Source organism: Syngnathus scovelli, chromosome 9 (assembly GCF_024217435.2).
Source record: "Syngnathus scovelli strain Florida chromosome 9, RoL_Ssco_1.2, whole genome shotgun sequence".
NCBI lineage: Eukaryota > Metazoa > Chordata > Actinopteri > Syngnathiformes > Syngnathidae > Syngnathus > Syngnathus scovelli.
The window spans coordinates 6,866,181-6,891,379 of NC_090855.1; the positions used below are offsets into that span (position 1 = coordinate 6,866,181).

The window sequence follows — 25,199 nt, forward strand, 5'->3', positions numbered from 1 at the left end:
TGCTTCTCACTGTTTAAACTTTAAAAATAACAATATACACATGGTTTCATGATTTTAAAATCGCTGCATGGAAAACAAGTATAATTTAATCAACAGTAGTGTGCCTACAATGATTTGTACTGATGAGGGCAGTACTGCAAAACCATGAGGACACAACCAATCTACAAATGAAATATGGGTTAAAAAAAAAAAAAAACTGGCAAAGATTGCCTTTTACACATGACAAATGTTCAATAACATTTCTCACTTTTTAAAAATAGTTAAATAGCATAAACTATCTGAAATGATACATGATTGTGAAAGAACTTCATTGATTATATGATATGGAGAAAGTGACCACGGTGGCCTATACCATGTACTACTCAGTTACAAAAACTATTTTAAAGTAAAACTGTCCAACAGTCAGCAGTTCCTCAGCACGACTTGCTACGCTGAGCTACCAGCCCGAACCCACATGCCTGAAGAGAGCCATGCATGCTATGCCTGGCCTTGTTCATCGCTCTGACAATGGCGGTTTCTGCCTTTGACTCAACATCCATCGGAGTGCATGGGCATGTCTTGAATAGCTGTGGCATTCATTTAAAACCACTTCCCTAATGGGGACTTACATTCCTATTCCAACATTGCAAGTATTCTTTCTTAGTGTTTTCTCCCTTTGTGGAGTTTTGTCATTGTTTTTTTTTTCCCTCCCCAACACTATTTTGGAAAAAAGTTTACAATAATTACACTCTCTATCATGAATTTCTCCTTAGTGTTCTGCTATCTGACTGGCATTTATGAATGAGTCCTTGTGATAATTGGGCTCCTCGCCTTCTCCTCCCCCCTCTTGGCTTTCTTGCAGTCGGTAGAGTGCTGGCTGCAGCGAGTTAGACGTTTAAAAATGTTTGTGCAAGGTTTGGTGCAATATGAAGCGTAGGGGTGTGAATCTCTCCAATAACAAATGAACACCTGTAATTATTCACAATACGTAACATCACTCCGCTGAAAACCTAACGCGGCTACTGCCTCAGTGTTTCTTAAACACACAAACATAGGGGAATGAGGGAGATTTAAGCCAAACACACTGACTTCTTTTTATACAAAGAGCACCCATGCAAGCGTAACAAAAGCCTGCAAGGTTTTGTGCCACTGACATTGTTGATTTTAAAGCTGTGCCAATTTAAAAACCTTGTTCAGCTGCAGCAGAAAGACTGGCAAAATTTTCAGACAGTTCTGCAAATAAGACTAGTTGTATTTCATTGAAAATCTTGGGTCGGTTGAATGTGAAAGCCAGTTTTTATACAAATAAAAATGCCTCAAACGAGCATTATTTATTTAATGAGTTTGAGATTAACAAAGTAATTGACAAGCACATGATTTTGCTGCCTAATTAAATTTTCAGGCTAATGTGCAGTGAATATAAAGTCTACACACCCCTGTTTAAATGCTATGTTTTTGTGATAAGTTCAACCAATACCTCATGTGACCCCAGCATATTTTCTACTGCTTGAGAGATTTCAAGTGTGTTTTTGGATTTGGCCTTTTCTCTGTCAGATAAAGCTTCCACCCTACCTCAGACAAAAAAAGATTTTTGTAGGTATGTGCTAAACATCCATTACCTGCCAGAAAATTCAACAAGAGTTATTGTACGCTCCTAGGCAACCTTTATGGCCAGTTTTCTTCCTGTCTTTCATATTTTGGAAAGGATGCCTGCTAATGTCACTGCCTTATTTTCTGCATAATGGTGGCTGTCAGCACTTTGTTCAGTAGTGGGAAGAGGAAGATTGTTTTCCATTCACCGTCAATACAACACAGGAAGTTTGTCCTGTTGGTCTTGCATGCCTCTGGCAGACATTTATAGATATCTGTATGGATGTTTCTTTCCTCATTCTAATTATTGAGAGAATTAACCTGATCAGTCTTAACATGCATAAATGTGAATTATTAACATGACATTCAATATAATTTTAGGACGTTTGTTATTGCAGAAATGTGCATTAATCTGATCCTAAAAAGCAGCTGTCACTTGGAAAAGGTTGGTGACCCCTGTCACTCATCATCCTGGTCCTGAAATTGTAAAATGACTTTCATGGACCAGCATACAAGGTGTACTATCTACGCAAATGACGCCTGTGGTTTTTCAACCTGCATTAAATTGGATGCGGGGAAAAGAGACATACAGGACACGGTCAAGAAATGAAGACGAGGAAAAGGTAAAGAGATGAAGCTGTATAAAAGCTCCGCCTCTTAACGAATCTATTTCCTTTAAAACCAGGATTTGCCATCCATCCCAAGTATTTGTAAAAAATAAATAAAACTGCTAGTATGAAAAAAAAATCAAACGACACTAATGTACTATATTTCTTATCGGAATCATCTGAATCTCATTTTGAGAGATAGATTAATTGGGATACTGTATCCTACAGTAACGGGGCTATTTTGAGTCCGAACGCGAAACAATGTTTCGACTGACGGTAAGAGTCCACATGTTGATCACGTTTAGGCATGACTAACACTTTATCCGCGACTCGATTAATATACAAATGTGTATTTGCATGAAGAGAAACATTCACTGGCGCTCCACTAAAGTGCTTGATTCGACTGTCAAATGCGTCTCCGTGGTAAAAGCGGGTGGACACGTTTTACGAAGTACTGCAAAAATGTCATTTATTAACATCATCGGCATGACTAGCTGAACGAATGACACAATGGTCACTACTTTAAATGCTTCTACCCCATTGCATAGCGGACTAATTATGCAATTCTTTGCGAGTTTTATCCTAAATTTAGTCAAGAATACACATTTTATTTTTGTTATATCATATTCGCAGTTTGAGCTTTTGATTTGGAAAATTAGGAAAAAAAATATCAAATGTGGGCAATTAAATTGCTATGTCACTATTTTTCAGTTTCTGTGGATTCTGTGGCTACTACTCACCAATATGTGTCGGAGTTTTGTGCATGACCGACTGAAACGCTCAGGGGCTGACGCCGCTGCAAGAGCAGACCGTGAGTATGTCTTTCTGGAACAGCAGACTCATTGTGTTGTATTCATCATATACATCAGCTCTGGAATAGAAAAAACATTGCGAGTGCAAAACTAGTCACTACAACATTTACTTTGTAGGCTTTCTGATTTGATTTTGCAGTAAAAGTGAAGTTGGAATTGACAGTACCAACACTTGGTGCGAACACACGAAATGCCCATCCATCGATTTGCTATACTATTTTTCAGGGACGTCACTAGGTTTTATGGACAGGGGGCTGAGGCCCCATGGGGTGCACAAGACGTAAGAAAATATAGCACAGAAGCACAAACTTTGATAAACAACTAAGAAAAACCAAGAAATTGCTTTGACTACTATGTAAAACATAAACTGTGTGTGGGCCTGTTTAAAATACTGTGTGTGCATGCGTGTGCATCTGTCTGTCTGTCTGTCTGTCTGTCTGTCTGTCTGTCTGTCTTTGGAACAGATGGCAACTAGTTTATCTGTATAACAGTACAAACACATAAATCCAATGCAAGCTACTTGGAAAGAGCCTTTTAAAAAATAATAATAATAAATAATAAGAAGAAAACTACATTTACGCTGCAGAGACTATGTCTCCTGACTGGCCTGGGAACACCTTGGGCTCCTCCGAGATGAAGTAGCTCGGGAGAGAGAAGTTTTGGCTTCCGTGTTGAAGCTGCTGTCCCTGCAACCTGACTCCGGATAAGCGGTAGAAGATGGATTGATTGATGGTGTTTGATGCCACTTTTACAGACCAATACCAATGCGACATTTAGCCCTTGAGTAGTAACCGATACTGATACCACATAAGATTTAGAACAAAAACACTGACCGATAGTTCAATTGAACATATTGCATTTTTTTATTGTACTTGCAATTTTGCCCAAAGGTACAGTGTGTAAAATGCACTTAACACATAGCGCTGAACAAAGAAAATGCAACTCTGGGGGCTGCACCCGCATAGTGACGTACATGACTTGGAAGAAGAAAAAGAAATCTAGTAATTTCATTTTATAGCATTCTCCTGAGCTGAAAATAAAATACATAAAAAGAATTACAAGACTGTTGAGAATTACACAAAGGAAATGTCCAATACATGCCCAGCACAGCAACACTGGTGACAGGCAATATTCCCTAAAAGGCAATGCATGTACGTGGTTTCTCAAATTCCTAACTATATGCTTTCATTGGCACACATGATAGAATAAAGGATCTACCAGAATAGTTCTCCCATGCAACAGAAGAGTTTATACTCCCTGTGTGGTCTTGTGAATGTGCTTTTAATGGAAATTTTAATGGAAATGATAAAATGTGATTTAAATACCATGACGTAAGAACTATCAATATTTAAGACCACTTTTTTTTTTTCAAACTGATACCTGTATGAGTTTGACTTTGGAGAAAAAAAAGTCCGTTATATTCCAACATAACATTTTTCCCTGAAAATCCATAAAATTTTCTATTGTAGTTTTCTGCATCCATTATAACCTGGTGATCCTGAAAGGGGGATCCTTCCATCTGTGGTCCCTTCTCAAGGTTTCTCATTTTCCCCTGGTAGGGGTTTTTTGAGTTTTTCCTTGCCCTTTTGGGAGCTTATGATCAGGGGATGCTTTGAGAATAATTGTCAATTTTGGCTATGTGAAGCCCTTTGAGACTGTTTGTGATTTAGGGCTATACAAATAAACTTGACTTGACTTGACTTGACTATTGTTCTTATTTAAAATTTGTAGTTCCTGATCGCAAAATGACCATAATAGGGCGGCTGATACTGGTATTAGCCACAGTCGCGAGTACCGATACCATGAAATAAGGCTGATATCGGCACAGATATGTTTTGGTGGTCGCCCATCCCTTGTAAGAACTGCTGTATTTAAAAAAAAAAAAAAAAACTTCTGTCATTTATTATTTAGTTTTGTTGACTCATTGCTTGGCATCTTTCTCTTCTCAGCTCATGGAAAATACCCCCATTTCATGTCGCTCTCATTTTCACTCGGTGTTGCATCCAAGCAGTAACAATTCAAATGATGCAACAACAAAAACAGACAAGGCATTTTCCAGACAAACACTTTCCTAAATCCTTACCTTTTTGTTTTGTTGTTCTTTTTCACAGTGCATTCTACATCTCATTATGTGCCAACCTCTAGCTCCTGCAGAAACAGGTGTTTTGAGCTTGTTGAGATGGAACCACCAAATTGTCGTTGTGACAATCTATGTAAGACCTACAATAGCTGTTGCTCTGACTTTGACCGTCTCTGCCTCAGGACAGGTAATAAATGATTCTTATCATTTCTACCCAAATCACTACTCAAATGCATAAGTACAGTAGTAGACTGGATTTTGACATTTGACCTTTTTCATTAGCGTGCTTGTTAGTCACAATTCTAAATTGAATGCAGTTACTTTTGGCACAAACCCTAAGCCTGCTGTGCATTCCATTCCTGTATTATCATTCTTTTAATTGTTTTTTTTGTTTTCATTCCTATATAAGGAAAAAATGCACTTTAATGTGTAAATAATGGAACATTATAAATATACTTTAGTACTAAGTTATTTTTACGCAATAGGAGAACAGTGTCTGGAATCTTTGTTTTTAAAAATGCAACTTGTGCTGTCAGTTGACTGGATTTTTACCTTCATTGTTATTTTGTTTGGCAGCAAATATCGAATGTGAGATTTTAAATGACTATATTAGAGGGAAGAAACATGTTAAGTATCCAAATGCAGGACTGAATGACACTCAAATTTGTTGTGACAACTCCCAAACGGGTGTAATTCTCAAGTGTTGCTTGCTGACACGGCATCAGTGCTAGTCTAAGACGAGTGCTCCATAATCTCTTGACACATTGTTCATGCTCATCACTTGGGATGTTTTATGACTTCAATGCTTGCCTCGAGACTTGAATTCTTGACACCTTTGCTGCATGGGGCATGGGAGCGCCTCTATGCCAAGTTTTGTTACTGGCATTGCTGCTGTCATAGAGTGGATTGCCCAATGATCGCAATGTCAGTCGGTGATTTTTGCTTTTGCATCTGTTCAGCATAACAGCGGTCAGCAGTCGTTTGCAGATAGCGATCAAGTGGTTACATTACATAGATCTTTTGTTAATTAATATTCAAAGCAACAATGGCATGGGCAAAGAAAGGCAATCTGGAGCTACATTATTTTAAAACATGTGTGAGCTATTTTATTTTCATACTCGGGAGCTGGCTGTCTTGCATCTGATTTATTTTTATTTATTTTTTTGCAAACTGGTGTGTGTGTGCGTGTGTGTGTATGTGTGTGTGTGTGTGCATATCTGTATGCATGCGTGTGTTTTATGTATGCGTGTCCATAAGTGTGAATGTGTGCTTGCACGTGTGCAAGAGATCATAGTCCACCTCGATAATCGTGTTTCCACCTCTGTAACAAACTGATACTTAATATGACGATCTTGACACATCACTAAAATATTAGTTGTATTTTTTTCCTATTGCATATTTTGCAACCAGCTACTTTGTTACTAAAAATCAAGTTCTGCCTATTTGTTAACAAATCGATGTTTTACTATATTCAAATCACACATGCCCCTCCCTTCTTTCATTCCTTGGGGCATTACGAAGACTGCTTAAACATTAAAGTTAAGAGTACACGAGTAAACTAAAATGAACAAGTTATTAGAATAGACTGATTGCCCCATCATGTAATCAGATCAGTGATGTATATTTTCCTTTTGTTTTTGTTTAAACTTGTTGGTGATCGGCCTCAAAAATCCTGATTGTCTAAATCCCAGTCCCATTCTCGTATCCAGCATTAGAGTTGCATGTATCTCGGATCTACATCTGTATTAGTCTTTTGGTGAGTAGTTTCTTTTTACCACAAACAGATGGCGGCTATGAGTGCAGTAAAGATCGTTGTGGGGAGATCCGGAATGAAAACCATTCCTGCCACTGCTCAAATGACTGTCTCGCCCGAGGAGACTGCTGCACCAACTACAGGACACGCTGCAAAGGTAAAGAATGTGAAGAGTTATGTGAATATTGACATAGAATTATAGAGTTCATTTCAGGCACACTACAAACTGATTGCTCCGAGTTAAAGTTTCCAAGACTGAATAAATAATGTGGTTGCATACAGTGAAACTGTGCACACACTATCAAAACATACCACCAAACATGCAAAACAGGTGTCCAGTTACCGGACGCCCAAATGCGGGTGGTTTGTCCAAGTTTTACAACTGCTCATTGCCAGCAGAAGTCGCATTGGTGAGGGTTGGAGCCAGTCGGAAAAAAGGCGGAGTGCCTCCGTTCAGGATGGAACGGGAGGCCGACAGGCGTATCGACCCATTGTCTGCACTGATGCGGACTTTCTCAGACTTTTTCCGTCCTCAATTCAAGTAGCAGTATATATGAAGCTCACTTGTGTTTCAAAATTTGGTTCAAAACACAAAGCAAAATATATCTATCAAGAAACATAGGAAAACAAGCTTGTGCAAAATGTAGCAGCTTATGGGCCGGAAATTACAGCATTTGCTTTTTTTGATTGATTTACCAAATACGTTCAAATTGGAGTTAGTGCCATTTCTGAGTTGCAGTGTGTTATCAGTATGAGAGCGCAGAAAAAAAGCCTTTTCTGCCTGTCTTTTGATTGTTTTTTCCCTTTCTCCAGGAGACAGTCCGTGGCTCCAGGATGAATGTGAAGATATGAAGACCGCTGAATGTCCTCCAGGGTATGCTTTTATACCATGTTACATATGTTTGATCACAACGTACATACGTTTATCCTGATTAGGAACAACATATAGGTTTGCTTGAACTTTTTCCTCATATGACCCCTAATGAATGTTTTTACTGTGCTCATAGATTTGTGCGCTCACCACTCATAATTCTTTCAGTGGATGGTTTCCGAGCTTCTTACATGAAGAGAGGGAATACTGTCATACCTAACATTGAGAAACTGAGTAAGACATTGTGGTATTTTTTTTTTAATGATCGATTTGGTCCAGGAAAGAAACTTTAGATTTTGATTTGAAAGACTTTTTTAAAATATTTTTCTGTAAATCGCAATTACTGTCTTGTTAATATCTCCCAGGAACATGTGGAACCCATGCACCATTTATGCGACCTGTGTATCCCACCAAAACCTTCCCCAACCTCTACTCACTTGCGACGGTATATGCCATTTATTTAAAGTCCGTGTTGACGCAACCTCTTGTTGTCATCACTGTCAATAACTGAGTGCTGCACCAACCCAATGACACGTATCTTCATTAATTTTGAAAGAATGACAGGCTTTCTGACTTTTAGGGTCTCTATCCAGAGTCTCACGGTATCGTTGGTAACTCCATGTATGACCCGGTGTTTGATGCCACGTTCACCCTGAGAAGCCGAGAGAAACTGAATCACCGCTGGTGGGGAGGACAACCAGTTAGTATTGTCTTAAAATATTCTGGTTATCTATCATCTTTTGTCTACCTTCACTCAATTATTTTCTTATATTAGTGCCACTAATGTGATCCACCTACAGCCATCAGGTCTATTGATCGATCCCAAATTTTACTTTTTGTCTCGTAGATCTGGATCACAGCTCTCAGACAAGGAGTCAAGGCATCGTCCTTCTTCTGGCCTGTGTAAGTTGGTTTTCACGTTACACATTTAGTGAAAAATGCATTCTGAAACTTTACCTGAGCATTTTTTCCACAAACTTCTTTATTGAATAAGAACATCATTTTATTCATCTTGCTCTATGATATAATGACGATCTATTGGGGACGCGATCAATGAACTGTGACACAGTGGGCGATCATTCAGCCCACCTCTCACTGTTGTGAAAAATACTGATACTGGAAATATCCAAATTACAGCCCCTTGTGTAAAGACATTTTGAAAGATAACAATATGAAACAAAAAATGAAAATTCATTTCTAGCACTATCCCACTGGAACGGCGGATACTGACCATGTTGCAGTGGCTCCAACTCCCTGAAGTAGAGAGGTGAATATCGTAAAAATATTTCTTTCTCTTTACCTGGTTTTCCATCAATCATTTTTTTTAACAGTGTTTGATGTGTACAGACAGAAGACATTTCAGAATCCCTCCAATAGGCCAATTAAGGCCTGACGCAAATCCAGCTATCCAATGAAATAAAATTCTGGGAAGTCTTAATTTCTGCCGTAGCACCCCTTACAATTGACTTTTCATTATTATGCCACTTCGTTGATTTTCATGATTTATTTCAACCCACTTCTCATACATCGGCACTTACCCATTTCCTTTTCTCATGATTGATATATTATTATTCACGTAATATGTTTCATTCTGTTTTAGACCCTACGTTTATGCAATGCACTTTGAGCAGCCGGACATATACGGACATAAAATGGGACCCATGAGCGTCGAAGTGAGTATCTTTTGTTGTTGTTTTTTCATCAACACAGTTTTAAACTACACAAAATAGTTTGATGATCATTACTCCCTTTGTGTGTTCCAGTTGAATAATCCTCTTCGGTTGATTGATAGGATCGTAGGTCAACTCATGAATGGACTTAAGCAGCTGAAATTGCACCGATGCGTCAACGTCATCATAGTTGGAGATCACGGTATGAACTCACTACACCACAAGTACATACAATTAATGGGAGAGCCACCATTTACCTGAAACTTGGTAAAATTGCATATTTGTTACAATCAAGCTTGTTAGGGAAATAGTATGCTAATTCAAATCATGTTGGTGTCTTTGAAATTCTGTCCTAGTTTCAAATACACAAACTCCCACTCCTCTTTTCTGTTTTCAGGTATGGAAGAGGCCCATTGTGGTCAAACGGAGTTCCTCAGTAATTACTTGACAAATGTGGATGACATCATTCTTATTCCGGGATCCTTAGGCAGAATACGCCCCAGATTCTTCAACAACCCAAAATGTAAGTGAAAGAAAGATTCATACTTTTGTTTGATAAAGCTGGAAACGGCACATATTGTTTGTGAAACAAAAAATACGCTTGTCAATATCAGAAGCAAATAACTGCATGTAGACATGATTAGTCAAAATAAAATAATCCTTTATTAATCCACATAGGGGCAATTCAAGTGTTAACACAACAAAAAGCCAACATCATCCAGAGGGTAGGTTTGTCTCACAATGTTGTCGGGTAACACGTTGAATCGACGTACGAATTTATTACTCTGATTGGTCATTAGCTACCAAATCAGTATACGAGACGAAAAACAGTGACAAATGCAAGGAAATAACAAAGTAGGAGGTTTCCAAAGACGGCATATTCAGAATTTGCTGATTTAGCACGTTTATTTATACATCTCATTGCACACATATTGACATGGCCATCTGGATGGAAGAAATTGAAGACAGATTCATCAGCATGATTCAGGAGAGCTTACCCCATAGATTACAGAGAAATGCTAACTCAGTGATGAAAGCAAAACTCTGACAGGAGATCGACACCTATTATGTCAGGTGAGATTTTTTTTCCCCTCTGTTTTTACAGAAAATTAGCAAAATTGTTTGTCCTTTTGGTCACTCGTGCTTGGTAAATGTCATTGTCTCTTTCTACCCGAAGCTATCGTATGGTAGTGATCGTACCGACTGACTGGTATGTTGAATCCGTCCTATTCCAACAAAAGGAGCCAAATAATAATTGTCACATATGGGAACTGGCTGGAGTGAACAAGCCACAACACTGAAAATGAATATTTTCTTCCATAGAAAGAAAAAAAGATGCACCCCAAATGAAAGGAGACCATCCCCAATGTAATAATTTTTAAAAATATTTACTGTTCAGTTATTTATCAAGTGCAAAAACTTCTTTCTATGGGAGTTGTGACATCACCCAGGAGAAGTGCTGCTTTGTTGAGGCTGGCTCAAAATCCATCACTCCTTTGAAAGAATCCACTATATAGGGGAGACGCCATCCTCCCAAGTCAGAGACGGACATTCATCACATACAGCAGATCACATGTGATATATTTAATAAACATTTACACAACCATTGTGTCTGGTTGTATGAAAGCCAATTCTTAAAAAACATGACACTTTAAGTGAATTGACCCAAACAGCTTTAATTTATTTTTTGACTCTTATTTTAATCCAGAAGCTGCATTTTTGAAACATTTAATCATTTTTTTCATTTTTACAACTGAATGGAATAATACAGTTTTCACTCATCAACTTGTTGACAAATGTAGGCCTCTCGGCTAGTTATCTTCACAACTGCTATTTTGCATTAAAAAAATTATACCATTCACAGTGGTGGGGCAAGCATCCAACCTTAGTTAAGTAAATATTTTTTATAAAAAAAGTCTTAAAGTAAATAAATCTAACATTTTGTCAAGATATTACATCAAATATTAAACTAAAACAACTGCTAACAAGCCAAAACCAATGTTTTGCTTCTCCCAGCCAAGAATAAGACTAATTGCACATTTCAATTTAGACGTGTATTTATGAGACTCTGAATTCAAATGAATGAATGAATTCAAACTTGTTTTAATTGACTAGCACAGCAGAGCAATAACAACACATATATAGTACTTATTTCGTAGTATTGAAACATCCAGTAAATTAAAATAATGTGTTCACTTATACTATTGCTTAAAAATGCATAAGTCATGTTTGATTTGAGAATCAGGGTGCTGCAGCAGCACTGGCTGTAGTTTGAGAGTACTGAGGGCACCTGGTGGACAAATGTGGTACTGCCCCTAAAAGTCGCGCTTCCCAAATAATAGATTTGAAGAACCATTCACGTGCAGTATCACTTTATTACTCCTTTGCATCTTTATCTTTAGTTATTATTATTAGCATTTATTATTAGCTTTTTTGTTTGCATAATAACCATTATTCCGTTAGCATTTGAGATATTTTGTTTGAAAATATTACTTGTGCACAGGGAAAATCTAGTCCTAAATCCTTATTTATGTTCCTGCTGTTCGGCATATCAACTGTTTTCATTTTAGAAATTATAAGAAATAATATGCAGTCTAAATAGGACCTTTCACATAGAAGACAAAATAACAGTGTTCATACACAAGCACATTGCCATTGAAAAAAATCATTAACATTGACATTCACCTGGGGTCATGTGGTGAGTTTAGTGCATTTCTTATAAGTAATTTATTTTACCATAAAAATCAGTTTCTCTGTTTTGTTTATGTTGTTTTACAGTTCAAGGTGTCAGAAAAGCAAAGCATGTTTTAGCGTCAGTCACTGTTATTTAGATGTTTTGGGTTTTTTTTTACATAGAAAGCACATTTTCTCAAAGATATGCATTTTTCTTGAAACCAACACACTTGCTGATTAAGGAATTGAAAAAGCTGGAAGGTTTTATTTTTCTGGTTAAAGAAGAGTCTGCGCTTTCTTTTGGTCAGTCCCAAACCCAAATTTCTAACCCTAACCCTAACCCTAACTAGCTGGAAGGTTTTATTTTTCTGGTTAAAGAAGAGTCTGCGCTTTCTTTTGGTCAGTCCCAAACCCAAAATTCCTTATGTTAAAATGCTCTAAAATGGCAAGCAATAAAAATCTGTTTTATGAATGAGTTAAGGGCTATATTCTAAATTAGTAACTTCATCTGACTTAACGGCTCTCACTATGTTTTTCAGATAACCCTAAGGCGATTGTTGCAAATCTAACTGTAAGTATGGCAAAAATGAGATATTTATAAATTTTAAGATTGAACTGTGAGCTAAGATTGACAATTTCATGATTCTTTTGTAAACAGTCACACTCCTTGTAAATATTTTTTCTAGTGTAAGAAACCAGACCAGCATTTTAGGCCTTATTTAAAGCAGAATCTACCAAAGAGACTCCACTACGCTAATAACCGACGGATTGAGCATGTGCATCTACTGGTGGACAGGAAATGGCACATTGCCAGGTGATGATTAACTTCTATTCAGTTTACACAGAGCAGTGTTGATCTCCCATCAAGATGAAGAGTGCCATTGTAATTTGTGATAATCTGAGTGTTTTTCTCCCTGCATCATTTCATTTTCAATTGATGTGTGTTTGAAGTCATTTACATTGTTAATTCATATTGCTCCATAAAATAACTAACAGAGCTAATCCTAACACATCTAACTTCATTTTCTTATTTCAGGAAAGCACCTGAAGTGAAGAGGCTTTGTGGCTTTTTTGGTGACCATGGATATGATAACAAAATTAACAGTATGCAGGTATTTAAAGACAATGTAACAAGCGAATATTCGACTGGTTAGTGATCTAATAATATCGACTAATATGTTTAAACTCTCTTTTCAGACAATTTTCTTGGGATATGGGCCTTCCTTTAAATTTAAGACTAAAGTTCCAGTATTTGAAAGCATTGAGCTTTATAATCTTATGTGTGGTAAGACATGTTTGTTTCATATTTTGTAGATGTATAAGTGAGAGAGAGAGAATGTGGGGAAGGGGGAAAAACAACATTCATCTCAACTCATTTTTATTTATAAAGCACTTTAAAACAGCTGCAACTGAGACCACAGATACAAATTGAATATTAGACAACTCTTTGCTGCTGTTTGGCGCAGTCACACAGTCATGGCATACCCCAACACAAACGTGGAGGCAAGCTCCACTCTCATCCACCAGGCCGAACCCTAATATATAGGCACAGAGCCAGGCGGTAATAAATATAGACACCTGCTGAGTGCCTCTCACTCACTCCTTTCAGGAGGACTGGTTCTGGAGCTCAAGATGTGCACCAAGGGGAGCTTTTTGTCTGTTTTGCTGATTTAATACTATTTGTTTTGCTCTCAGATCTTCTAGGTCTAACCCCAGCACCCAATAACGGAACACATGGCAGTTTAAACCACCTACTGAAGAACCCTTTCTACAAACCTACAATGCCAGAAGAAGTTTCGAAGCCAACCACTTCGGTTCAAGTTCACACAGGAACAGACGATCTAGGCTGCAACTGCAATTACAAGGTCTAACATGATGACATTGTTGCAGATCTTAGTCCAGTCAAGAATATACAGTATATGTAAGCAGGATGACACAATTAATGTGTTTTAGACCATGTAAAGTAATTTCAGTGATTTGTTTATTAAATTAATATTTTCAAAGAAAATAAACCATGGATGAAAACAGTGATGATGTGAGGGCTTAGCACACAGCCTTGTGGGATCCCCAGTGCTCACTGTCCTTGTGCTTGACGTCCGGATGACAACTGTGACTTTCTGAGTTTTTTTATGAAAGGCAAAGTGGGGAGTTGATAGTCTGAGGGGTTCTTAGCAGATTTCCAGCCGGCCTGTTTGGGATGACCTTGTTGAATCAACAGCATTCTAACTGAAGAATCCATTTCTTCAGAGATGCGTGAGGGCATTGAAACAGACGGCACAAATAATTGAAAGAAAAACAGGTGGAGGAAAAAAGGGTGGTTTTCGCCATTTTCTTTTGTCTCTTATTGTTAAAAAGAAAATACCTTTAAAATTATAGACTGTTTGGTTCATTGTCAGTGGGGAGAGATCAAATACTTATTTCCTCCACTGTATGTCTCCAAACACGTCTGTCAGCTCTGAAGAGCAGACCTGTTGAACTCAGCTGGGTATGTTATTGGAGCCTGCTGCTTTTCAGGATTACATCCTCCTCTGAACTTTGCACATCCCAGCTGACGGTACAGTGAGATGTAGGCTTTCTGCTGCCTCTGTTGGTTTGAACAATTTCTCTGTGTCAGCGTTGATTGCGTCAGTGCTGGCATAGAACTCATTCAGTTCATCTAGCAGTGTGCTGTTGCTGCTGCTCATGATGGTGTTGCTCCTCTGTCAGAGGTCTGTGATGTGATGGACACGTGTCTGAAGTCAGACACGTGTCTGAAGTCAGGAGCGTTGTCGTAACCCTCTGGCTTCAGCATGTACCCTATCTTGGCCTCTCTGATGGATCGATTGGGCTTTTTTTGGTAGTCCTCATTAACACCAGAATGTAGCGGAGCGTGCACACAGCATGAACTGTAACTCTAAATGCATCTGAAGGTTTTGATTTTCATAGATTTTGCAGCTTGGTAGGGGGTGGGTCGTAATTTTGTTGATCCTTACCTCTTTTCCAGGTTTCAAAATGAACTGTACATGTTGGACCATTAGTCTTTTCTGCATGGCGGGGATTCTCATTGACAGCTCATTGCCACTAAACAATACTGTGCCATCAAATGGACTGCAATTAAAATACCACTCAATACAAAATATTTTTTTCCTATCATAGGATTGGCGACTTTATTAATGCAAAGTTTCAAGCATCTTTGAAACACATAAAAATTGAAAACAGTGACAACCATAGCAAAAGAGGGACCTTGCAATTTTTTTTATCACTGCCCTAGCTCTTTGTTAAAAGAACATCAATTGGACTTGTCCTTACTTCACTCTAATATGTAGTGATGTGTTCCTATTGAGGAGGGTGTCACTTATTTCCATACGCTTAGATATTGCAAAGTCAATCACACTCGCCATCAACATTTCCTTCACATAAACCTTGCCCGCTACGTACGTCTCATAACGTTGTTGCTCATTCCGACATCCAGGTTTCCATCAGCAATCCACCTGTCATTTTATTCAACTTCCCCCCCCATTCCTTCAACTTGATTGTATACTCCTCTAAGGCTAATCTTATCCAGATTATTCTTTTTTTCAAATTTAAATGTTACTGAATTTAAGTTGTCCTTGTACAGGATTATTCCTACACCATTTCAACCTTTTCTTAAGCCTGGATTGCCACTCAGTTCTTTGGCTTCGTTTCTAGACCATCTGGTTCAAGACCATCTGGTTCATTTTTAGGACTCAGACCGGCCAGCTTTAGTTCACAACACTTTCGTGAAGATGTTTAATTTTGTCCTTATCAATGTATCAATTTAAAATAGCATTCAATTTCCTCTAGCATTTGTAGTCATCTTCATATGTCAACAGACCTTTCTTCTCTCCATTTTTTTACAGTTTCAAGTAAAACGACGGGACCAAAGGGGTTTGAAAGTGACCATTGCACGAAGCTATAATCTGGAATCACTCTGGCTCTGTTTCTTACACAACCAAGTAGAGGAGCTAAACCAGCGGCTGAAGCAAGCTATTGATGGTCCGTGCAAACTGATGTTGCAAATTTCACTTTTTCACATCGAATGAAATTATGTCTCCAAACCATTTCACCTGTAATGAACTCAGAATGTGTGAAGATAAAGCTTTGAAATGCAACAAACAACAAAATAGAAGTCCAAATTGTTTACCAAAAATCATCTTGACATTAATATTGACCACATTGGCAATGTGAAAAAATTGAACCAATTTTTTGTCAAAAATTGGAACGTCAGTATATAACTTCGTATATGCAGTATAGGCATATACAATATTTTCATTTTATATTGTAGCCTGTCTTTGGATTCTTTTTTTAGACCATGCAAATTTGCCTTATGGTCCATCTGTAGTATAGGACCATACCAAGTGATCTTGCTGCAATACTTTCCTCTTTTTAGACAACAGGAATATGCCATTTGGTCGACCTGCAGTACGATACTATACAAAGTATTTCCTTCTGCACCACACCGACTATGTCTGTGGTTACAACGAGGATCTTGCGATGCCTCTCTGGACATCATACAGCATTAGCCGACAGGTACTGTACGTGTTATTTGTATGGCCTTAACTTTCAAAATGCACCTTAAACATCAAGGTTATAATAGCATTTAATTATAACATGTTAAATTTAACCATGATTTTTAAAAAATCCATTGTATGAGTATTTTGATTAATGACAAATAATGTTTAATGTTTTTTTTTTTAAACTTCCAGTTATTTGTATTGAAACATAAATCACAGTACCGTATTTTCCGCACAATAAGGCACTTCAGATTAAAAAGCGCAGATTCAATTGCGGGGGTTATTTTGTACTCTATCCACACATGCATACCATGACGTACGGTAAAAAAAAAAAAAAAAAACAGCACGGAAGCAAGACAGTGAGTTGGTGGTACTATTTAACCAGGTACTGTACTGATGTTATTTTTAATCGATATTCATACAGAAAGTCCTCATCTTCTGTATCCGAATTAAACAGTTGGGCCATTAAGCATGCTAAATTCCCTCTCGTCATTGTCTCGTTGTTGCGTTGCTCTTCGGCATTGAGTAAAATCAGCGATTAAAACGTCATCCTTTATGTGGTCATTCAGGTAGAAGTGTCTGCTCTGCCAGAAGTCCTGATAAATTGTGTTCGGCCCGATACTCGAGTTCCATCAGCCTTTACCCAGTCCTGTATGAAGTACAAGGCAGAAAAACATCTCACTTATGCCTTCCTATACCCACCACGTAAGTGAAAATTGTGTTCTATTTCAGAAACTGAAATTATTATTGTAGCACATTTGAATTCTTGTTAATATTAGTGTGATTGCTAAATGTATTCCCAAGTTGATTCCCTATTCTGGTTATCCAACTTTGCAGGTACCAACATTGCAAACCACATGAATCAGAATGAACATATGGTTAAATTCAAATCTTTGATACGGCACAATTGTGTACAGTTGTGGAGGTTATGGTCATTTATAATTATATGGACCATAATGAATGAATAATAATCTATTAGAAACTGTAATTGTTTAATTTCTAGTTATTGAGTGACATTTCACAAATAGTTTGCAATCGAAAAACGCTTTAATACAGAAGGTTTAATTCTGTATTAGTCATGTTAATATTATGATATTGTTGGTCAAAATGTTTTTTTTTTGTATTTTGACAGAACTGTCCACTGGCATTGACAAAAAATATGAAGCTGTTTTCATAACCAACACTGTTCCTATGTATCCTGCATTCAAGAGTAAGAATCTCATTCAGCATATCCATGACCATCTCAAGGTTTTGGAACAGGGATGACATTTTCTTTATTTTTGCTATAGACTGAAAGCATTTATTTTTAATTAGATCAGCGTGACATAAAGCCCATAGCCGTGACCGATTGTGCACATAGTGAATTTTGGTATTTTGTCAGGGGTAGCACAGTTTCTTTTGTCACGAACCTGTCCGAAATACCATTTATTTCATCAAACTCGAGTTTTTGCACTATCATGCCCAAAACCCTATTCAAGCTTTGGAATAACAAGTTTTCATTCAAATACTGTATCATCAAAAAATGATATTGACGCTCGGCCAAAATTCCCAAGGTCACATATGTAACAACCAATGAATTTATTTGGCAACTATCATTAGGACTTTTGGCCCACTCCTCTTAACATAAGCTGTCCAAATTATTCTACAGTTTGAAAACTAAGCTTTAAGTGCCTGCACAGGTTGTCTATTGGGTTGAGATCTACAGATTGACTTGGCCACCTGGTGACCTTTTTGCTTTTTATTGCGTCACACTCTCACGATTATCCTCACTCCATGAGGCGAGAGGTCTTTTATAGAGCAACAGACCAAGACCAATTGATGGCCATTGTGTTTCTTCTACTTTCAAATAATGGCACCAGCACTTGTCACATTCTCACTAAGTCTTTTGCTGAGGGGTTTGTAACCTCTTCCAGCCTTGTGTAGGTCTATAATTTTGTTCTTGATGTCTTTAGTCTTGCCCTTGGGAGTATAGAGAAACACATACAGTAGCATTTTGAGATAAGGAGTATTGGTGATCAGTGGTTGGTGCCAATGGGCACCATCCAATCTGTGGGATCCAGAATTCTAATTGTAAAGGATCAAATATATTTGTAACACAAAAAGGCACAACATTTTATAATTCCCAAGTACGGGTGAACACAATGATCTAACGACTGACATGATACAAAGAAAACATGGCAAAACTAAAATCGAATCAAAACTAAAATCCACAAAACACACATGACGACATTTATGCTTTATATGCTGTCAGGCTATCTTCTAAGGTGTAAATCAGGTTCAGATGTAAATACCTGAAGACAAATAAATAAAACAACTGGTACTCGTTATATATATATTGTATTTATATTATTTATTATTATTTTGGTCAAACCAAACTGTTTTCAGACTATACAAAAATAAAGTGATTGTTTTCACTCTTCAAATACTTTGTCTATGTGACTGTACCATAATCCACTTACCCGTGTTGTCATGTGTTGTGATTTTCATTCATTTTCAAACTTTTAGCTGGTCTCTTTCTTTGTGGCCTTTATTTCCTGCATTCTCACACCATTCATACATACAACTTTCTTTCCGCGCTGTTTTTTCCCCTCAGAAATATGGTCTTATTTTCAGAGGGTCCTTTTGAAGAAGTATTCCACTGAAAGAAATGGTTTGAATGTTCTCACTGGACCGATATTCGATAATGACTTTGACGGTGTAAAGGATTCAACTGACAAGATTAAAGAGTAAGCTTTTTATTTTTTTTGTACTCATAACAAATAAGTTTAATATCAAATTATAATGAAAATGAATACTAGTCATATTGTTCAGTTTCATTGCACATTACTAATGTTATTTCTTCTTGCCTGCAGGTATGCACGTGGTACAATACCCATCCCAACTCACTTTTTTGTGGTTCTAACCAGCTGCTTAGACTTCAGACAGGCTGCAGATTCATGCAGTGGCCCGCTCAGCACTGCTGCCTTCATCTTGCCACACAGACCGAGCAATGATGAGATTTGCAATGTAAGGAACAGAACACCACCAGTCTTTATAATTAGCCTTACTGCAAATAGAACGTGACATTTATGGATGTAAATGTCAAGTCAGTTTTCTTTATTTCGCATAAATTTACTACGTAGCAAATCACTTTCGATATGGAACATGTCTGGAAATACACTTCTCATAATCTGTACTACTAATACTTGTGGTAGATTTATAATTTCTGCATTTGGTTATCGATTAACGTTTTCATCCAACAATTATAAAACTACATGTCGTCAATCAATTTTGTTCCAAAAAAAGGAGGAAAACCCAAAACAGATATTTATCAATGATCTTTTGCAGAGCTCAGATGAGGAGTCCAACTGGGTGGAGGACCTGATGAAGATCCACACAGCTCGGGTCAGAGATGTTGAAATCCTGACAGGTCTGGACTTTTACCGTAGAACTACACGAAGTTATGCTGAAATCCTGTCATTGAAAACTCATATGCACACTTATGAGAGTGAGATATGAGTTGAATGCTCATACTTTTGTTAGACTTGAACATTTCAATCACATTGACTTAGGGGGAAGCTATTACGAGATAGCGCATTGATCTGCACACGAGCTTTGATTCACATTTCTTCAACACCACTATGTTTGTCATTAATTGTAAAAGTCAGATAGGAGGAAAGAAAATTATTTGTGTGTCTGTTTTTTTTTAATGTATATACATTTTGATTGTGCTTCATCAAATTGAAAGAAACCTGTGAACATCAGAAGACGTATTCAAAATGTTATTTTACATGATTACAGGTATATATTGTACATGTATAGTTTCTCGTAATGTCATGCACCTCTGGGCAAGCCCGCTGCTGCCATTGTGAAGATTATTCATTGTTTTATTCCAGTGCTTACTGCGTGTTTGAGAATAGAAAAATTTTGATGGTCAACATCAAAGAATGAATTACTGTGCAGTGTTGGAATTAGTGTAAGACGAAACAGACAACAAAAAACATAGTAGATGCGTCAGATTTTAATCTGAACTTCATTGAAGGTAACATTTAACGCTTAACACACAATGTTATAATGTTAGAATACACATATATATATATATAGACATATGTATATGTGTGTGTGTGTCTATACATATATGTACATATATATACTATAGTATATGCATATACTATATATATATATATATATATATATACATATGTGTGTGTGTGTATATGTGTGTAAATGTATATGGACCATTCAAAAGTTTGGGGTCACATTGAAACGTCCTTACTTTTAAAATAAAATCGCTATTTTTTCCAATGAGGATAACATTAAACTAATCAGGAATACATTCTATACAATGTGGCAAATGACTATTCTAGCTGTAAACATCTGTTTTTTAATGCAATATAAAGGCCCATTTCCAGCAACCGTCCCTCCAGTGTTCTTATCGTCCATTATGTTTGCTAATTGTGTTAGAAGGCTAATGGATGATTAGAAAACCCTTGAAAACCTTGGTGCAATTATGTTAGTTTTCATGGAACAGACTAAATTGTCTGGGTGACCCCAAAACTTTGAACGGTAGTGGATATTATTCCAATCTCCTTATGTGAGCTGCATGGGGAATAAACTGGTTATAAAAGTTCAACATGCCAATAAACACCAGCAGGGACTTGATAAAGTGGAGTGTGGAAAAGTGTCAAAGGCGTCCACCCTGGCGAGAGAGGGGGGGGGCGGCCCCCTGCGGCCCCCTGCGGCCATAAACGTAATTGCTGACAAACAAAACTGGCACTCGGCTGGGTTGATGTGACCATGCTCTCTGAGCAGCCAGAGCTGCGTCAGGGGGTTTTCAGCATCTGCACTGGCCCCCAGGATGTTGTCCAGGGAGACAAACAAGAACGTTACGTCACGCAGCACAGAGTCCATAAGGCGCTGAAATGCCTGGGCTGCCTGCTTGAGGCTGAAATGCATTTGGAACTCAATAAATCCAAAGGGTTTGATGACTGTTGTGTTCGGCACATCCCAACACAGGTTTACTGGTATCTAATGATCACCGCAAACCAGGTCTACCTTGGAAATACATTACCAGGTGGGAGGATATGCCCTATACGTGCAAGACAGGACGGTCAGGGATCATGGTGTCATTCAGGAGGCGGAAAAAAACATTGGGGTGCCAACCGGTGAGACAAATACCTACCAGTGTTTACTGTAGTTGGAGAAAGTATTATCCAATTAGTGTTTAATTGGCCAAACCACACCCAATTATTATTATTTTGAAAAGTCCATATTTTGTCTGATGTAATTGGATTAAATGATTGGGCACTAGTAATCATCCGATACTGGTCTAAAACAGTTTCAAGTGAGAGAATGTGAACCATTCATAGTTTCTTGGGTTACTGCATAAATTGATCTTTTAATGTGACCTTCATCCAAGTCACAACAGTTTACACAGCCTGCTTAAATATCATACAAACAACTGTTTTCATAGGTCACACTTTTACAGGGCAGGCTCCCCCACCATCGTTCGCCAAGGAGACTGGGGAACACAAACCATATAAGCAGGGCACAGAGGGAGACAGAACGTAACTGTGAATATTCACATTGAAAATGTGAACCCCGGATCTAAATAAAAGCGAATTTGAGTAACAAGTCAGCCTATCTGACATCCAGTCTGAACTGAATAATCTTATTCTTCATTATCTACTCCAAATAAGGGACTAAAGCACTACAAACACTGCAAAAAATCTAAACAGCAAACAATAAAGACAGCGGAAAAATATAACAACAGTAAATTATTACTTCTCAGTGATTACTTCTAACTTCTGTATCACGTATTTATCTAAAAATAACAATAATTTACTTATTTTCATTGTCAATTTTTTTTATGGTCAAACATAACTTTAAATCATTTAAAAATCATTAAATTTTAAGACTCCTTACTCTGTGTTGACAAGAAAAGGCACTCTGTGCACAGGATGCAAAGCCACAATTTATTCATGAGCAGATGCTATACTTAACAGAACCCTTGACTTGATAGATGAGATGAACCCAGTTCTACAACACAATTTCTCAAATGAATGTGTAGTAAAAGTTCTTTAAATTGTTCATGAAGATCTGTGCAGCTTGCTATCTTGCAAAATATGGCCACACATCACAAACATTAACTCCATCAGGGAACGATATTTGTTGGATGTAACTGGTTAATCCTAATGATTGATTAGTTAAATTTAGGGAAATTAGTAAATAAAGTTTCATGGTCTGTGACTTACTGTTACTTATTTTCTTAATCAGTTTTTTCATTTAACAACTCTGAGTGATATATCAGTTTATGTTCAATATGTTTTTAGGGGAACAGTTCATGTGTGGCTGCAAGATGTTGCTATTTTTCAAATATTGCACCTTAATTGTGCTTTCTTCAACAATGTAGTGCAGAGTGGCGCACAAAAAAAAATCGGACTTGTGCTTAAGTTATCTTTACCTTTTCTGAGAGAAAAGTTCTCACAGCAGGGTTCTGGCCAGTACTTTTGGTTTGTAGTGACGTGAGGGAGGACATCTTGTCTTGGAAGGATTTTAGGTCAGAAGGGGCACTAAGAGCTTTTTGCCAGTCATTTCTCAACAGAAGGCTACAATCATAAAACACCAACGTTGTCTCCCATATTGTGATAAGGTCTCTTCTATCCAACTAATAATCCCCGAGCAATGACGGTTGTGGATTGATCAAAGGAAAGAGGATTTTCATTTACAATATATTACATGTAGTAAGTGAAAATCACAATATTTTTATTCCAATCAGTCACAAACCCCAGGAGGACAAAGAAACTTCTTGCAGGCTGAGCTTGACTGTCAGTGACAAATGCTTTGCATTAATTTCCTTGTTTATTTGTCCCTTGAAGATGTCGAATAACCCTATTAAATCAGGTAGTCAGTTGCCCATTAATCTCAATGGAACAGGCTAGTCACTCAAAACTAATGGGGTTTAGAATTTGCATGAAGCAAGTTTCTTCCCAAAAGCTTTCACCAAAAGGATTGCATTTCAGACAGAGGGCTTATCATCACATTTGTTCAGACATGGATTAACGGCAGTCATTCCAAAGAACTGCTTTACTGGGCCAGTCACAAATTTCCTGACTCTGCCTTTCGCTCCATTCAGTGGCAATCATCTAATTGTGGCAGTGTCAAACAATCAATATGTTATACAATTATTGACTGCTAAAGAGATGGTTATATCACTTAAAGCAGTGGTGTTAAACTTTGCCCCGTGGGCCACATTTGGACCGCAGTGTAATTATATTTGGCCCGCAAATACAAATTCTGCATCGACTGTTGTCAATGCTAAATTGTCTCCACTTTTAAAAAATATAGACATTGCTAGCAATTTTTATTACCATCTTTTTTTTTTTTTTTATTTAAACAATTTTTACTAGTGTCTGATTTTAAAACCCCTAGTTATTCATCAGTTTGTTGTGTACCCTATGCAGTCGTACGTAATGGCCCTCTAAAGGAAACTATGCGGCCCATGACAAAGATGAGTTTGACACCCCTGATTTAAAGTGACCCAGGTCGGATTATAAAACATCAGAATTGAACAGATACAACTGTCATACGAGAAAAAAATATCTGGGTTGTGTTTGCATGGTCACATGTACAAGTTCCTTAAATATATACATCTGATGACTGCCTAGGGGCAAAAAACATGCGTGCCAGATCTGAAAGTGCTGACACTCACCAACTAACTAATAAGCGGAGTGGCTTTTCTAGACCACACCAAGACTCGACAGGTACAGACTTCCAAAACGAACAGTCCAGATATGTGAATTCCTCCTGCCATTGCCAATCTCGGTCACGAAAAGGAAATCCAGATTAGTAGTATAGTGATTGACGACTCCGCCGTCATGTTTGAAGTTTGTGATGCTTTTAGGGAGCGTGTTATCACATGGATGACTGAAGGTCCTTGACGAGCCAGCGAACCTAGCTGACAGAGCGGTAGCAATTCCTCCATGTCACAGCGATCAGTAAAGCAATTGAGGATTTGAGAGTTAAAGTTCCACTGCACGTTTCTCCTGCCAGCATTTTGAGGTTTATTTAAGTTCAACTGCATTATTCTGATCATAAACGTCTCAAGTTCATACTAATCAATTACTCTGGGTATAGAGAGCAGAAAGTAGTCTTTCCTCTTCATGTGAGAGTAAATGTAGATTAGTATGTACGTGACTCTGCTAAATCCATTGCAGCTCTGTCCCTTTGATGGAAAGAGAATCAAATGTTTAGAATAATTAAAAAATAATAAAGTGGTCAATTTTTAATTTGTTTGCTGTGCCATAGCTATAATTCCAATAGTTAAGAGTTTTTATTTCAAATGCGTCTCAAAGTCTTTATCCTCATATTCTGGCTTCTAATGTTTGCAAAGTAAATTCCAACTGTTAAACAAAAGATTAAAGTAAATGTTAATCCTTGCTCCCTGTCTCCCCAGGCATGTATCGGAGGAAAGAATGCATGTTGTTTTGAAATTCTTTTTCTGCATTTTTCCCCATGCCTTTTTCTTCGACAAAGGCAACAACAGCATGAGCATTAGACCAGAGCTGAGGCTGGAGTCTTTAAATCCTGATGCGCTTCAAAGCACGGAGAGAGCAATTCATCTTCTTATCTTTGACTCAAAACAGGCTTTTTGTGTGGAGGAGAGAGGGA

At 37.7% G+C, this 25,199-nt stretch overlaps 1 protein-coding gene across 1 annotated transcript; it reads left to right on the forward strand.

Moving 5' to 3' along the window:
• The first annotated feature begins 185 nt into the window (after positions 1-185).
• enpp2 (ectonucleotide pyrophosphatase/phosphodiesterase 2) lies at positions 186-20,467 on the forward strand. Its single transcript, XM_049730040.2, has 25 exons — positions 186-2,453; positions 2,889-2,988; positions 5,101-5,256; positions 6,854-6,979; positions 7,636-7,696; positions 7,830-7,927; positions 8,059-8,138; positions 8,274-8,393; positions 8,541-8,596; positions 8,895-8,960; positions 9,294-9,366; positions 9,457-9,565; positions 9,761-9,886; positions 12,576-12,607; positions 12,723-12,850; positions 13,073-13,148; positions 13,234-13,321; positions 13,732-13,901; positions 15,897-16,032; positions 16,427-16,566; positions 17,120-17,255; positions 17,683-17,760; positions 19,144-19,276; positions 19,403-19,556; positions 19,878-20,467. The coding sequence occupies exons 1-25, from the start codon at positions 2,439-2,441 to the stop codon at positions 20,046-20,048; spliced, it is 2,628 nt and encodes an 875-aa protein (XP_049585997.1). The 5' UTR covers positions 186-2,438; the 3' UTR covers positions 20,049-20,467.
• The last annotated feature ends 4,732 nt before the right edge of the window (positions 20,468-25,199 follow it).

Bases quoted from the DNA above. Each gene is read 5' to 3' on its own strand.
- enpp2 (XM_049730040.2), top strand. The intron at 7,928-8,058 runs GTAAGACATTGT...AATATCTCCCAG, and splicing joins ACCTAACATTGAGAAACTGA to GAACATGTGGAACCCATGCA. The intron at 13,902-15,896 runs GTCTAACATGAT...ATTTTTTTACAG, and splicing joins GCTGCAACTGCAATTACAAG to TTTCAAGTAAAACGACGGGA.